The following is a 17,247-nucleotide window of genomic DNA, read 5'->3' on the forward strand; positions in this document are numbered from 1 at the left end:
ACTCCATCCAAGTTAACATGCTGTGTCCTCCCTACCAAAAAGTCCTCAGCCCAATCTCAAAATTTCACTTAATACCCAATATGATTGTACTTTTGACAAGTGTAGGTGTGGTGCTGAGTAAAATGCTTTTCAGAAATAAAGACATACTGCAGCTACCTGGTTGCCTTCATCCAAAGCTTTCCATATGTAACATGAGAAAAGTGCAAGTTGGGTTTCACATGATCAGTGTTTTCAGAATCTGTGCTGGTTGACATTGAGGAGGTCATTCTGTTAAAGATACCTATTTGTTTTTGAGCACAGATTATCTTCTAACATACAACAACAAATCAGTGTCGAGGATATTCGACATTAGTTTTGTGGACGGCTTCTACTACCCTTCTTCTGGACAGGTGTGACCTGAGCTTGTTTCCAAAAACTGGGCACAGTTTTCTGTTACAGTGATTTATGATAGATTATAGTTAGAAGAGGGACTAACTCAGTCACAAATTGAGTTATGAATCTAACAGGGATTGCATTGGGCCCTGGAGCTTCATTCAGTTTTAACGATTTCGGCTGTTCAGCTCATCCTGAACACCACTGACAATAATACTTACTTCATTCATCTTTTCCTGGTACAAGGATTAAATTGGGGCAATTCTCCTGGTTTTTCCTTTGTAAAGGAGCATTTGAAAATGGAGTTAAATATTTCAGCTTTTTCTTTGTTACCCTCAGTTTCAGTTCTGTCTCATTCACGAGGGACTGGACACTAGCTTTGGTGCCACTAAAAGCTTTTACACATGAGTAGCATTTATTTTGGTCCTGTGAAAGATCATTTGACAATATTCTGCTAAGGTAGACATTGAAGGCGTCATGCACTGCTCACTTCACAGCTGAACATGTTTCATTTGGCATGTGTCTGTCTGTAGCCCTAAACTTTGATTTACACCTATTATGCAGTAATCTCTGTTTCTTTTGAAGTTTCGGATCACCAATTTAGTATTGGAGGGCAGCGTGGAGGGTAAAAATCGCAGGGGGAGACCAAGAGATGAATACACTAAGCAGATTCAGAAGGATGTAGGTTGCAGTAGGTACTGGGAGATGAAGAAGCTTGCACAGGATAGAGTAGCACGGAGAGCTGCATCAAACCAGTCTCAGGACTGAAGACCACAACAACAACAACAATCCCATGGAGGTTCCTTCCCATTATGGATTGTTCTACTGGGTATATATCTGTCCAGTATGTGGTCACATATTCTTTAAACTTCAACCATTACATGTACACACATCAAAAAAAGTTTTGCATCACCTCGGTTCCGAGAGTTCCGGAACCTGTACGGAAAATTGGAATAGAGATCAACATACACATCATTTCTGCCTTTTTTATTGCTAATGAAAACCACACATTGCATGTTGTACCACCATAAGTTGAGACCTTCAGAGTTGATGGTCCAGATTGCTGTACACACCGGTAGCTCTAATACCCAGTAGCATGTCTTCTTGCATTGATGAATGCCTGTATTCGTCGTGGCATACTATCCAGAAGTTTATCAAGGCACTGTTGGTCCAGATTGTCCCACTCTTAAACGGCGGTTCAGCGTGGATCCCTCAGTAGTTTGTGGGTCATGTTGTCCATAAATGGTCCTTTTCAATCTATCCCAGGCATATTTGATAGGGTTCATGTCAGGAGAACATGCTGGCCACTCTAGTAGAGTGATGTCGTTGATCTGAAGGAAGTCATTCACAAGATGTGCATGCTGGGGCATGAATTGTCATCCATGAAGACGTATGCCTCGCCAATATGATGGCAATATAGTTGCACTATCTGTCGGAGAATTGCATTCACGTATCATACAACAATTACGGCACCTTCCATGACAACCAGCGGCATACATTGGCCTCACATAATGCCATCCCAAAACAGCAGGGAACCTCCATCTTGTTGTACTCACTGGACAGTGTGTCTAAGGCATTCAGCTTGACCGAATTGCCTCGAAACATGTCTCCAACAATTGTCTCGTTGGAGGCATATGCGACACTTATCAGTGAATAGAACGTGATGCCGATCCTGAGTAGTCTATTCCGTATGTTGTTGGGTCCATCTGTACCGTGCTCCATGGTGTTGTTGTTGCAAAGATGGAACTTGCCATGGACGTTGGGAGTCATGCAACCTGTTGCACACAGTTTGAGTCATAACATGACGTCCTGTGGCTGCACAAAAAGCATTATTCAACATGGTGGCATTGCTGTCGGGGTTCCTCCAAGCCATAATATGTAGGTAGTGATCATCCACTGCCCTTGGGCGGCCTGAGCGAGGCATGTCATTGACGGTTCCTGTTTCTCAATATCTCCTACTTGTCTGAACATCCCTTTGATTCACTCGGAGATGCCTGGCCACTTCCCTTGTTGAGAACCCTTCATGGCACAAAGTAACTGTGGACGCGATCGAACTGCGATATTGACCATTTAGGCATGGTTGAACTACAGACTACACGAGCTGTGTGTGTACCTCCTTCCTGGTGGAATGACTGGAACTGATCAGCTGTTGGATGCCCTCCATCTAATAGGCACTGCTCATGAATGGTTATTTACATCTTCGGATGGGTTTAGTGACATCTCTGGACAGTCAAAGGGACTGTGTCTGTGGTACAGTCAATGTGTGTCTTCAGGAGATCTGGGAACTGGGATGATGCAAAACTTTTTTTGATGTGTGTAGTTTGTCTACATGCTCCTGCTCTGTGCTGAAAGTTTCAAGTTCCTCATTGAGATATGACGTGACTTGGTTGTACTTTGTACCTTGCTGATCATTGTTCCACAACCGTGTCATGGTCACTGATACCAGTTTCAATGTGGCCATCCTCAAAGAGGTCAGGTCTATTTATTCCCATTAGATCCATCATGAGTGGGGTTCCCTAACTACCTGTTGCAGCTAGTTTCCAGAGAAGGCATTTAGTAAAGTTTCACAGGATGTCTTATGCCCATCACTAACAAAACAGTAATTTTCCCAGTTAATTGCTGGTTGATTAAAGTCTCCACCGATGATTACAGTATGATTGGAGAACTTACGTAATTATGAACTGAGGTCTGCTCTGTAGTTTTCGGTTACATCAGGAGATGAGTCTGGTGGGTGATACAAGGATCTGGTTATCATTTTATGCCCACATCTGATACTGAGTCTTTCCTAAACAATCTCACAAGCAGCTTCAGTTGCTACTGTGGTAGATTTAAATTTCTAATCTACTGTGACAAATACACCACCCCCATTCCAGATTTGCCTATCCTAGCAATATATACTTAAATTTTCGACCAAAATCTCACTGCTATCAATTTCAGGTTTCAACCAGCTTTCTGTACCTAGTGTTGTGTAAGCTTCACTGCTTTTCATGAGCACTTCAAACTCTGGCACACTGTTGTGAATGCTTCTCCAGCTTACCATTAGGATTTTAATACTCTCACCTATGAGAGGCTCGTCTTTTGATCTTATACTGATACCTCTGGATTTCCTACAGCTATTGTAAGCCTAACCTAAAAACTCATTGTGTACACCCCCACACACTGTTGGGTACCTGAGTGGCAGCCTCTGATACGCAGTGCACACCTGACCCATTTAGGGGTAGATAAAGTGAAGTGTTGGGGAAAACTTACGTTGGGCAGTGCACTGCTAGATGCCAAATGAGATGTAATGGAATATGTCAATAGAGGGTGTAAAAGTTGGTACATTTGTAAAGTGGATTTTGGGAACTATTTCATAAACAGACATTATTGCTGTTCTATCAGAATGATTTTTAAATAAGTTCGTCTTGGCAGTTCTTATAGTATTGGAATAATTGTGTCATTGTTTGTACAATGGTTTTGTTATATGACCTAGGCGCTATTTCTTCTATCTAGACATTCCTGTTTTTGTAACACTTCCCAGCCTTCACTTTAAAAATATACTAATATTACTTCGTCATCACTTTTGCACCCTCTGTCGACATATTCCATTACTTCTCACTCACCCTCTTGCGGCGCATTGCACATTGTCAGATTCCCCAATACTTGGCCATATCTACACCCTCATGTGATGGTATGACCTTCCTCTGTGGCATAGCCACTGTCATTACATGTCACGTTTTGCTATTTTCAACAGTTTTGTAGCACTGGAGAATCACGATCGCTTTACTTCGTGTAACTTAGTTTCCTCATAGTTTTTTGGGTTTCCTACGCTATCTCCCTTTTTTTGTGTCAAAAAACTGGACTTGCAGTGTTCAGTTACATGGCCTTCAACGAATAATTGTTGGTTTTCTGTTTCTGCATTACCCAACATCAGTTGCGACAAGTGCCATCTGAACATTGGGAGAAATAAATTCTGTAATGATCTTTGCTGCAGATTTCTAGACCTGCATTTTTGGGTATAGAGTTTCAGGGCTCCCCTTGATAGGTCAGGTGTGCAATAATCTTGATAAACGCTCACTAGATGACATTCAGTGAGCAAAATCATATTGCATACAAAGTAAAGACATTCCAAATATCAAAATTTTAACAGTAAGTTGGCAAAGCATTCATAACAAATTTCTTGAATTTACGTCAGTCCTGCAAAGCTGTTGCACTCAAATTATACTCATATTTGAGAGCTGGATGAAACCAACCCAAATTAGAAAGCTCTGAAGTTTTAAATAAGGTACTGAGTGTATATCAGAAATACAGGTTAGATGCTCTAGAATGGGGTGTTCATTGCAGTTGACAAAAATATTTTGTCTATAGAGGTCGAAATTGAGTCTGGTGCCAAAATCATCTGGGTGAGAATAACTAGCCTAGGTGTAATCAGTTTAATCATCAGAGGTTTTTACCAGCCACCCATTACTGCAGAATCATTCAAAGAATTTCTATGATGAGTAGCTCTGAAATACTGCAATCGTGCAGTATTGGTTGGAGGCAACTTTAACCTGTGGAGTATTGACTGGAATGTATAGAGATTCATTGCTGGTGGTATGGACATCTTGTGAAGTAGTTCTGAACACAGTTTCCGGAAACTGTTTAGAGTAGCTATTTCAATAACCCATACCCAATAGAAATATTGGAAACAGGTGTGACCTTATCGATAGTGTCAGTATAGAGGCAGGTATAAGTGATCAGGTCATCATAGCGATGAGGGTTACTAAATAATAATAAATGTATAAAGAAGGCTAAGAGTATTTTTGTTGTTGTTGTTGTTGTTGTTGTCTTCAGTCCTGAGACTGGTTTGATGCAGCTCTCCATGCTACCCTATCCTGTGCAAGCTTCATCATCTCCCAGTATTTTTGTTAGAAAGAGCAATAAGCAGTTGTGAGGCTCTTACTTAGATGGTGAATGGATATCATTTATTAGTTCCAATATGATGGACACAGAGGAATTAAGGGCAAAAATTTGAAATGATGGTAAATCATGCTCCAAAAAAGTTGCACCAAGTAAGTGGATTAAGCATGGAAAAGTTCCACTGTGGCTTCATAAAAAATTTGGAAGATGCTAAGGAAACAGAAATTGTTGCATTCTCATTTCAAAAAAGAACACCAAAAGATAAACAGGCGAAAGTTAATAGAAGCTTGTGTATCCATAGAAAGATCACTGCATGAAACATACAACTGCTTCCTCCATGATTCCTTAGCAAGACACTTTGCTAAGATCCTGAGGAAATTCTGGTCCTGTGTTAAATCACTAAGCAGGGTGAAGGCTTTTATCCAGTCACTCTTGACCTGTCTTGGGTTGCAAGAGAAGACGGCCAAAAGAAAGCTTATCTGTCAGATTTTGCATTTAATATATCTTTCATGCAGGAGGATTGTACAAATGTACTGTTGTTTGATCATTCTGCAGACTTCCATATGGAAGACATAGTCATAGGCATCCATGGCTTAGAGAAGCAGTTGAAAGAGGTGAAAACACATAAGTTACTGGTCTGGATGGAATTTAAATTTGGTTTTAGGGGCATACTGTTTAGTGAAGGTACAGTCATGAGAAATGGGTTCCCCCTGGCTTGATGTATTCTCAAGTAATAGAACTCTGTACATTGTCCTGGACAGCAGGTATTAATCAAAGATGAGACTATCGTCAGGAGTGTCCCAGGAAGTGTGATAGCACTACTATTGTTATCTATATATGTAAAAGATCTGACAGACTGGGAGAGCAGCAGGCTTCGACTTTATGCTAATGATGGTGTAGTATATGGAAAGGTATTCTCATTGAATGACTAGTAGGACACAATCTCTTGGACAGCATTTATATTTGGTGTAGTAAATGGTAGCTTGGTCTAAACGTATAAAAATATGAGTTAATGCAGATGAGTAGGAAAAGAGATTCTGTAATGTTGAATACCGTACTAATGGTGTGTTTCTCATCTATCTAGATATGTGAAATCGAACAAGTATGTAAGGTTGGTATTACGGTGACTGGTCAACTTTGGTTTATTGGGAGAATTCTAGAGAAGTGTAGCTTGCTGGAGACGACTTGTAAAACACTTTCATGATCTATTCTTGAATACTGCTACAGTGTTAGGGATCTCAAACCAGGCTGGACTAAAGGAAGACATCGATTCAATTCAGAGGTGTGCTAGTGGATTTATTTATGATGGGTTTGATCAACAAGGGGTCTTACAGAAATGCTCCAGGGAAATGTGTGGAGGGAAGATGATGATCTTCCTGAAAAACACTGTTGAGGAAAATTTAGAGAACTGTTGAAGATGACTGTAGAAAGATTATACTCCTACCTATGTGCACTTCACGCAAGCCCACAAAGACAGGACTAGAGACATTAGGCCTCGTAGAGAGACATATAGACAATTGCTTTTCCCTCACTCAATTTGCTAGTGAAACAGGAAATTGAAATGTATACAATACTGAAAGAACACCATTTTGTTATGACTGGTACAAGGATAGAAGGCCTTAAATATTTTTGTTTTGATGGAACAGTTTTCTACTGGCTTCTTCCTTAAATAATAATCTCTGCACTGGGAAGAGAGAGAGAGAGAGAGAGAGAGAGAGAGAGAGAGAGAGAGAGAGAGAGAGAGAGAGAAGGGGGGGGGGGGGGGGGGGGAGGGGAGCTGGTGTGGAAGCCAGAAGGACATTATTTATTGACATTAGTTGACAACCGAACATTGCACGGACTCTTAACGTAAACAAAACACTGACTGACTGACCTCTTTGACCGACTTCACTGACTGACCTCTCTGCTGTCTCACTGTGTCACTTTAAATACAATTTTTAACATTTGCTACATTGTTAATTTATTACAAAATGTAACTTACAATTAAAAACAATTTCATCCAAACTAATTGCTGTTACATTTGTACAGGTTACAACATATGATGTAGAATAACATATTATTTTTTATCATCATCTTTGGTCTTTTGTGTGAAAATTAATTTCATAATTAGCGATTGTACGAATTTCGTTGCTAACATTAGTTCGAAGTATACACATTGTAATTTGCCATATTACATAAATTACAGATACACTTGTTGTTCTTACATGCCGGAGTTTTGTAAATTTGGGTAGTGTAACTATCTGCGCAATTTATAAGCACCATTAATTACAGTGAATTATGTAAAAATGAATTACGAATGAATTTGCATCACTGGATTATAATTGTTATTTTCATTTCAATTGGAATGACATTTTTTGTGTTAACTAATGTGCCAATTGCAATTATGGTAATTAGAGGTGTTAGTTATTTATGCCAACATTTCTACAGCCTCTTAATATTTGCTGCTAAACATTTATTACTTCAGTTTCTTTATTTGATATGTAATTTGGCATGGTGTACTTAATGTTGTTAATGACAACAATCTGTTGACAATAACGATAATGTACATCCTTCTACAATATTCTATATGCGTTTATGAATATTAATAGGTTTTTTGGCAAATTGAACTGAATGATACCTATATAGATACACATAAAAAGACTTACGGAGCACTGAATCGTACAATAAATACTCAGGGGTGTGTGTGTGTGTGTGTGTGTGTGTGTGTGTGTGTGTGTGTGTGTGTGTGTGTCTCTATATATAGGTCGTATCGGACACTTCATAATAATCTTGGGAGAGGCTGTAGCGTTATAAGGACATAAAACAGTGCTTTCCAATTAAGCCTGGGATGATAGCAGGAATTTTTATAGGGTTTCTTATAAGCTTGGTTGCTATGATCAGTGTAGAGATAGAAAGATGGTTTTTAACTGTTCTCTTCACATCAAAAAGGGATATGTCTTTCATTAATGTTAATTGTTTAATGCCAGTAAATGCAAAAGTCACAAGCAGCCTCTTGACCTTAATGTAATCACTCAGTTTATTATTGAATGACTGCTGTGCAGAGGACGGTTTCATAGAGGGGGAGGGGGGGGTCAGAGAGAGAGAGAGAGAGAGAGAGAGAGAGAGAGAGAGAGAGAGAGAGAGAGAGAATTGAAGACAGTGAAAAAGTGAATTCAAAGTAACAGGGCTAACCGCCTTTCAGTAAAAGCCCAATTGAAAGAAAAACTATTTATATTTGTTCAAAACTGATGAGTATTTATTCTTTTATGCCAAGACCAACCATAACCTGCTGAAACTGTTCTTCATTCCTCTTTGCAAACATTAACAGCAGTTTCTGCCTGTAGGAATATTTTAAAGTATCTTTATCTGCAAAAGACATGATACTGCGAGGTACATTGGAATATTTGGTACCCAAAATCTTATAGTGTAAAGAAATTGGTAAAGTGACTATACTAACTGAGCTTGAAAGGCTTTTTGAATTGGAAAACCCTTTGAGAAGCAACATACGGAAAATGTGTGAATTAAATGTACTTACCTAAGTTTGTCAGTCTTCTCCTCCTCTAACATAACGTCACTCGTCTTTTTATTTTTGCTCAGTGATACCATTTTGTCTGCAAATCACGTGAACTCTGTTGAAAGCTTTTCCAAGTCAACAGAACCTGCACAAACTTCCCTACTTCTTTCTAAATATCTTTCCCTAATTATTGGATAACCGTCCAGTTGCATCTCGTCTACCTTTGTCCTTTCTGAAGACAAATGGTTTTATTTCCAGTCCTTTCTCAACTTTTGATTGCTATTGCCTGTTCATTATTCTTAAAATTATTGCCAGATGAAGTATCAGACATACATTGTTTACATCTGTGGCATTTGTTTCCTTCAGTATCAACACATCACTGTTTTTGTGATGTCATCAGGTCACTCATCTAGCACATAAGTGTTACTATACATTCAGTATTTCAAACTTTCCTTTGGTTACTTAATTTGGAATCCTGTCTCCACCATTTGCTTTTCCACACTTTGTCTTCTTAACTGCCATCTCAACTTCTTCCATAATGTTTGGAAATCCTTTGTCCTCACTGAGTAATTCCTTTCATATGGAAAGCATCTGTATGACTTCTTGCCCCACACAATTCAACTACGTATCTCTTCTATTCATTTATTACTCCTTGATTTTCTGCAATTTCATTACCTTTCTCATCTTATGTCATCCATTTGGTATTCTCCTTCGCCTTTCTGAAGTCCAAGGTATTTACTTCCTGGTGCATTAAATCATACATTCCCTTATTTTCTGGCTCCTCAGTTTATTCACATTTTCTATAGCCTATGTAAAATAGATTTCAATGTCTTTGTGGAATTGATTGTTAAGAGTATCTTTCATTACCTTCTTATGAGGTGGATTTTATATCTATAATACAATATACATTGAGCATCGAGAGAGAAATAAAATAAAACAACTAAAATAAAGTTCACCAAAGAATGCCTAGCATGTGATTTTCGTCCTAATTATGTCAAAGTGAAGATCCAAAAACACGTTTTAAGCTGCAAAATGTGGATAAAATAAAAATAAAATAAAGTTACTGATGAAACTTCCTGGCAGATTAAAACTATGTGCCCGACCGAGACTCGAACTCGGGACCTTTGCCTTTTGCGGGCAAGTGCTCTACCAACTGAGCTACCGAAGCACGACTCACGCCCGGTACTCACAGCTTTACTTCTGCCAGTATCACGTCTCCCACCTTCCAAACTTTATAGAAGCTCTCCTGCGAACCTTGCAGAACTAGCACTCCTGAAAGAAAGGATATTGCAGAGACATGGCTTAGCCACAGCCTGGGGGATATTTCCAGAATGTGAGTACCGGGCGTGAGTCGTGCTTCGGTAGCTCAGTTGGTAGAGCACTTGCCCGCGAAAGGCAGAGGTCCCGAGTTCGAGTCTCGGTCGGGCTCACAGTTTTAATCTTCCAGGAAGTTTCATATCAGCGCACACTCTGCTGCAGAGTGAAAATCTCATTCTGGAAAGTTACTGAAGTTTGTTGGTAAACTGAAAAGTGAACAGGAAGGTCTCCACAATCTGCCCAGCTGTGTCACTAGGAGCTCCTAAAGACTGTATATCAGTGTTATACCTGCCCTTCCACTGTACATCTCTTAAATGGGTGGCAACACAGTGCTCAGACATTGCTGGGAGTGCTTATTTTGAACACAAGAAATGGATTACAGAAATAGGAACTCACATAACTAATGCAAGAAATGCACATCAGAAGAATCTCTGTACATCACCACATGTTGCACAGCAATGTTAGAAGAGAAACTAACTCTTTAGTCACCCTGTAAGACAAGGCACTCTTCTGGGGAAGGCTATTTCGGCTATTTCTCCCACCAAAAGCACTGCTCATTCTTCAGTTTAGGTGTGTGTGTGTGTGTGTGTGTGTGTGTGTGTGTGTGTGTGTGAAAATATCATCGTTTTCACACATGCTAACAGCTGTGATCACTCTCTCAAGTATGAAAATTGCATTGCAGGTGATGACATCAAGCCATGTCCGCGTTGTCAAGTGTTAATAGTGAAGATGGATGATGGCTCATGCAATCATATGACGTGTTCACTGTGTTGTGCTGAATTCTGTTGGCTGTGCATGAAAGAGATTAGTGATTTACATTATCTGAGGTGGGTGATGCTGCTGACCATATAGCTACTTCATAAATTAATGATATACTGACTTTATTTAAAAAAGTAAATATCGTTTGAATGTAATGATTCAACTAATGAACATTCTGTTTAGAACAATGCTAAATTGTTTAAAGATTAATGTAATGCATTCTTTAAACAGTCCCTCTGGTTGTACATTCTGGGGAAAGAAGCCATGGTCCCGGAAAAAGAAGATTTTGTGGCAGTTGGGGACTTTAGTGGGTGCACCTGTTGGTATAGGGCTTGTTGCTGGCATTGCCGTTCCAGCAATGATTATAGGTAAGGAAACTCTTAATTTATTAGAAGAGTTTTGAAAGGTAGAGTGTCACTGCTGTTGTGTTTTATATAAAAGTATGTATTTTATCCATTTTTTGTGTCAGTACTTTGTGTGCCTGAATAGTTTTAAGCAGGCTGGTGTGTCTTTTGTTATTATGTAATTTGGATATAAAATAGCCATCTAAAAGAGAATGGAGTCTATCTCCCTGTGATTTTTGCTTCAGATTAGTGGAGACCTTTTATAATATAAATCTGCATAATTGTCTTCAGTTAGTTGTGTTAGACCTGTCCCTACACAATTAAGAAAACTGATTCTTTGCATAATTTGCCAGTGATCTCTTGCTCTGGAGTGATCTTCATTTTAAGAAAGAGGATTATAAGAAATGGTTAATAAATCCGTCACAGGATGTGAAAGTGAGAATGTTGTTACATTTTGCTGATACTGCAGCTGGTACTTCCTCTGTGCCTATAAATATGTGAACCTTGTATTAAACCAATGTATTGTTCAAAGGAGATACTATTTCCTCTTTCTGCTTGGTGTCACTATAGGTGAGAGAGTTCTGTGGAATGTCATCCACCCCAAAGTACATGTCAAACAAACATAAGACAGTGTGTGAAAGAACCAAGCATTAGACTGTAGAACAGACAGATCATGGACCTACAATCTAAGGATCACCTCAAAGATTTCTAACCAACTAAGCTCATAAAGAAGGAAATAAAGAGAAGGAAAAGGGAAACATGAAAAACTAAGGCAAAGAGTTACCAGTATACACAGTTTGCCTATTCCCATTCATCCTAGCTGATAATTTGGTGGTAGTCATGCCGATTAGAAGGCCAATCAGTGTTTACATAACAGCTGGTATATGATGTGTTGTTTTGCAGGTGTAGTATATGTTTTGCCAATAACAGGGCTATTATAGGTGGTGGTGGGAGGGTGCATAGGGCAAGTCTTGCAGTGAGGATGCATAGGGTGAGTCTCGCAGCAGGGACAGTCACAAGGGCGGGAGCCATAGGGCAGGGAGATGGGTGCAGAAGGAGCGTATGGTCTGACAAGAATATTTCAGAGATTGGGAGGGTGAAAGAAAGCTATTCTAGGTCGGCGGGCAAAATTTCAGACAGAATAGATTTCATTTTAGGGCCTGATTTTAGGAAGTCATGGTCCTGTCGATGTAGCTGATTAACACATTCCAGACCAGGATAATACTGAGTCACCAATGGTGTGCTCCGAAGCTGTATTATGGAGGGATCAGCAGTACCAGGATTGGACGTGATGGCCTGGGAAATCTTCTTTCTAACTAGGCTGGTGGGGTAATTACTTGCATGAAGGCTAAGGTGAGAATGATGGTATATTCCTCTAAAGAGTCTGTATCCGAACAAATATGTTGGCCTCAGATGCCAAGGTTGTATGGGAGGGAATGTTTGACATGGAAGGGATGGCAACTGTCAAAATTAAGTACTGTTGTTTGTTGGTAGGTTTAATATGGATGGAAATGTGTAGCTGGTGTTCAGTGAAGACGAAATCGACATCAAGGAAAGTGGCGTGGGATTCAGAATAGGACCATGTGAAATTTAATTGCGAGTAGGTATTCAGAGATTCCAGGAATTTTAACAGGTCAGACTCCCCATGAGTCCATATGGTAAAGATGTCCTCAATGTATCTAAACCAAACCAGGGGCTGAAGACTTATGAATCCCAGGAAAGCCCGCTCCAAGTGACCCATGAAAAGGTTGGCATAGTAAGGAGCCATTCTGGTTCTCATGGCTGTACCTCTGATATGTTTGTATGTCTGCCCCTTATAGGTGAAGTAGTTGTTGGTAAGTATAAAGTTGATTAAGGTGAGTAGGAAGGATGCCATAGGTTTGGAAGCAGGTGGACACTGACTGAGGAAATGTTCAGTAGCTGACAGACCATGCACGTGGGGAATGTTGGTATAGAGGGAGATGGCATCAATGGCGAGAACCAAGGTGTGTGGTGGGAGTGGGACAGGTATGGATTTCAGACAATCTAGGTAATGGTTGGTATCTTTGATGTAGGAGGGAGTCTTTGTACTATGGGTTGCAAATGTTGATCATCTAAGACAGGTATACATTCCATTGGTGCGTTGAAGCCAGCAACTACCATAGGTGTTAGTCATTGTGAGGGTTCTGAGGTTTCAAGGAGAGACTGCAGGTCAGTTTGAATCACAGGAATGGGATCTTAATAGCAGACAGTGTATGTAGAGGTGTCAGACAGGTGGCTCAGGCCTTCACTAAACCGAGCGAGGTGGCGCGGTGGTTAGCACAGTGGACTCTCATTTGGGAGGACGACGGTTCAATACCGCGTCCGGCCATCCTGATTTAGGTTTTCCGTGATTTCCCTAAATCGCTTCAGGCAAATGCCGTGATGGTTCCTTTGAAAGGGCACGGCCAACTTCCTTCCCTGTCCTTCCCTAATCCGATGCGACCGATGACCTCGCTGTTTGGTCTCTTGCCCCAAACAACCCAACCCCAACCTTCACTAACATACTCCTTTGGGTTAAGTACTACAGTGGTAGATTCTTTGTCTGCTGAGAGGATAATGCTGGAGTCATTAGCTTTTAGGGCATGTAGAGCCTGGAGTTCTGTAGAGGACGGTTAGGGTCATGTTGTAGGAATCCGAGAAAGGGTTGTGAAGCAATACTGGATGTGAGAAATTCTTGGAAGGCTTGTAAGGGATGATTTTGAGGTACTGGTGGTGGATCAAGTTGGGATCACGGTCTGAACTGTTCAAGGCAGGGTTCGATGTCAGGTTTGCTGTTGGAAAGGTTTTGGGATTGTACTGCAAAGTGATACTTCCAATGGATATTACATGTGAAGGAAAGTAGGTCCCTCACCAAAGCAGCATGATAAAATGCAGGCTTAGGGCTGAAAGTGAGGCCCTTAGATAATTCAGAGAATTCATGAGGGGAGAGTGCTTCAGATGAGAGATTAAGGATACTGTACTGTTGTGACTGGATCTTGGGATTATGGGTTATTGCTGTTGGTAAACATTTCAGGATGTGAGGTCATGGTCCAAGAAACTCTTCTGTTCCTGACGTCTCGTCCAGGACTGCGCTGGACATCCTCAGAGGTGCTCCTCCACTGAGTCTTGCCGACAGTCAGTCAAGACTCAGCAGAGTAGTGCCTCTGAAGATTTCCAGCGCAGTCCTGGATGAGACGTCAGGAACAGAAGAGTTTCTTTGACCACCACCTCACATCCCGAAAGGTTTACCAGCAGCTATGTCATCCGGTTGTGAAAGCCTTCATTGTGTGATTATGGGTTATTCTTGGTCTGGGAGGCAGTGGTAAAGTTTGTGGGATGTTAGTCGGCCAGAGTGGCTGAGCGGTTCTAGGCACTACTGTCTGGAACCTCGCGACCGCTACGGTCGCAGGTTTGAATCCTGCCTTGGGCATGGATGTGAGTGATGTCCGTAGGTTAGTTAGGTTTAAGTAGTTCTAAGTTGTAGAGGACTGATGACCTCAGACTTCAGTCCCATAGTGCTCAGCCATTTTTTTGTGGGATGTTAAGGAGATTGGCCAAGCTTGATTTGTAGGAGGGGAGTGGTGGTTGATAGTGTGGCTGCTTAGGAGGCTGCAGAGGGACAGGAATGGAAATACCACTGTTCAGGGAGTTTTGGAGAAGGCGGGATAGCTTTTTGAGGTGAAGACTGGCCTGTTGTTGCAGTTTGAAGTTGGCGTGGCAGATGATAGCATTCAAGGAAACATGAGGGGCACACAACTGCAGGATTTTGTAGGAGGAGAGAAGTCCGGTGTAGTGAAAATTTGCTGATGAGGCATATAGGTCACAGATTAGCGAGGTAAGAGCAAGAGATTTCTGTATTAGAAACTGTAAAAGAGCCTGGGTACATTTGAAAGTACCTGTTTCTGGATGCAGTCCTATCCTACACCAGGTTCTTTTTGTAGTTTTTAATCAGAAAATCAGTGTCCATCACTTCCTTTACAGCTCTCCCAAGTCAGATAACATCTGGTTCCATAGACGAGTATGCTTTCCTTGTCTGCTTAGCTCTCTTCCTTCATCAGTGCCCATTCTGTAGGCCACTTTCTCTTACTAGTGTGTTTCCATGTTTACTTCTAGTGACTGCAACCCATTTTATAGGAATGTACCTGAAATGCCACTGATTAGGTGGGTTAATGACATCAGCAACTGAATTCTGGAATACTTCATTGTACTCACTCATAGAGGTAATTGTGACTTTAGACTGAGAATTTTTCTGTACAGCCAAAAATTGAGTTGTGTTGTAGAAATGAATGCCCAATCCGTTGAATAGATCTTCACTAATTTCACATTGTCAGAAGGGAGCTTCTTGTGTTATCGAATAGCTCAGCATATCTAACATTCTCTGGTTTTTGTTTTGCCCTCCACAGCTGTCAAACATCAGCCAGATGTGTGGATGCCACTATGACCTGTCTGTGTTAACCTGATTAAATGACTGTGTTCATAATTATAAACTCTTCCTGTTTAATTTTGTCTGGAACTTTTATAAGGCTTGATGTACTCTCCGTCCACCATCCTGCATTGATACTATTTCACTCCGGTTTGCTGATGAAGTTGTATACTTGCAGTAAATATGAACCGGAAACCCACTTTGAGTGTGTAGTAAAAACAGTACCAGTAAGAAGAAAGCAGGGGTCCTATGTTTTCCTAAACAAATGGTTGCTAAATGATTGGTGTACTGCTTATTAGAGGAAATCATGACTGTGGCCGTATGAAAGAACCACTTTTTACGTTACCATAATCTAACGTATTGCAGTATAAATTACTGTTTATAGATATGCTGATAATGAAGGTCTTTACATGCAGTAGAATAGCACAAAATAGGAGAGTTGCTGATTGAATGCTATTTCATGTGTTTTGCTTTGTTCCCCTTCAGTCAGTAGGCTTTGCTGATCTTTCATGGACTATCCTTTTTGGAGTTGGTTGTACACATATTCCATGATTAACATCCATGGTTATGTACTCTTTATATTTTATCCAACAAAAGCATCATAAATTTTCTCCATGCATTCATAAACAAGCCAGGCCAAGAAAAATGAGCCAATATGGCTGGGTAACAGCTGTTGCTACTGTTTATTGTTTCATAGTAGCATGCAGTAGGGACAACTTCATGGGACTTCCACAAACGGCTCAGCACTAACTTTCATAAAGCAATAAACTGGGAAAGCAGCATTATTGGGGTAAAATAAATATGAGTACAAAGTGAGTTTTGCATCTTCTTGCCTTTATAGATAATGACAGTTGCTTAGGATACATCAAGTTGTGCTACTTTATCATGAAGTGAATTAACTTGGTTTTGTTTTACAGCCAGAAGTGAATACGTGAACGTCTGCATCTTTAGGCTATTTTGCAGGTACATTTTGGGACAGACATAAGCTGTTTTGCTTGTGTTTTAAGGGCAACTCATTTTGGACAAAAAGTGGACTTACTACATTTTGCTTGTAGGCATCACAGTTAGTAACAGCAATGGGCATTTATGGATGCAACAATTCAATGGAGGCCAAATGTCTAATGACAATCAACCAAAACAATCACAAGCTTGCATTAGCTAGACTGACAACATGACCATGTAAGTGGAGACAGTTGTTTTGGAGATTTGCCTATTGGGTGTGAAAGATATTGCTTCTGTATAGGACTTGAGTGCACAATCCTGCATGATCTTAAAATGCAGAAAGTGTCCTCCAGGTAGATCTCATAGATACTAATGACCAACCTCAAGGGTGTAAACGTGCAGTTTGCCAGGAGACATTGACACTCGATGAAAGCATGAATATGTCTTTCTTTTCAATAACTGTGACAGTGTACGAGACATAGGCGTGAAATTTCAATCCTAAAACAAAGTGCCCGTCAGCCCAGTGGAATCACATAGGCTCTCTACTACCAAAAAATTTCACATAAGGGCTTGTCCTGAAGAAATAATGGTGGCCATGTCTTGTGACTGTGATGGTGTAATCCTTATTCATTGTGTTCCAAAGGGCATTATAGAGTTGGATGTGTGCAAGTACCCATAATTGAATATATTTTACATTTTAACATTAGTGATGATGTATG

The 17,247-nt window shown here is 40.4% G+C and overlaps 1 protein-coding gene and 1 non-coding gene across 6 annotated transcripts in view; one reads left to right on the forward strand and one right to left on the reverse strand.

Moving 5' to 3' along the window:
- Window positions 1-17,247, forward strand: part of LOC126252329 (E3 ubiquitin-protein ligase RNF19A-like) — a 419,730-nt gene that overhangs the window by 317,909 nt on the left and 84,574 nt on the right. For all 5 annotated transcript variants that reach the window (XM_049953219.1, XM_049953250.1, XM_049953235.1 and 2 more), the window contains 2 exons: window positions 10,743-10,887; window positions 11,051-11,187. In XM_049953219.1, the coding sequence (XP_049809176.1) occupies window positions 10,743-10,887; window positions 11,051-11,187 (282 nt within the window). The remainder of the gene's footprint in view (window positions 1-10,742; window positions 10,888-11,050; window positions 11,188-17,247) is intronic.
- Window positions 9,838-9,912, reverse strand: Trnal-caa (transfer RNA leucine (anticodon CAA)). The gene has a single exon. It is a non-coding gene; the product is annotated as a tRNA-Leu (tRNA).

The sequence above is a fragment of the Schistocerca nitens genome, chromosome 1 (assembly GCF_023898315.1).
Source record: "Schistocerca nitens isolate TAMUIC-IGC-003100 chromosome 1, iqSchNite1.1, whole genome shotgun sequence".
Taxonomy (NCBI): Eukaryota; Metazoa; Arthropoda; class Insecta; order Orthoptera; family Acrididae; genus Schistocerca; species Schistocerca nitens.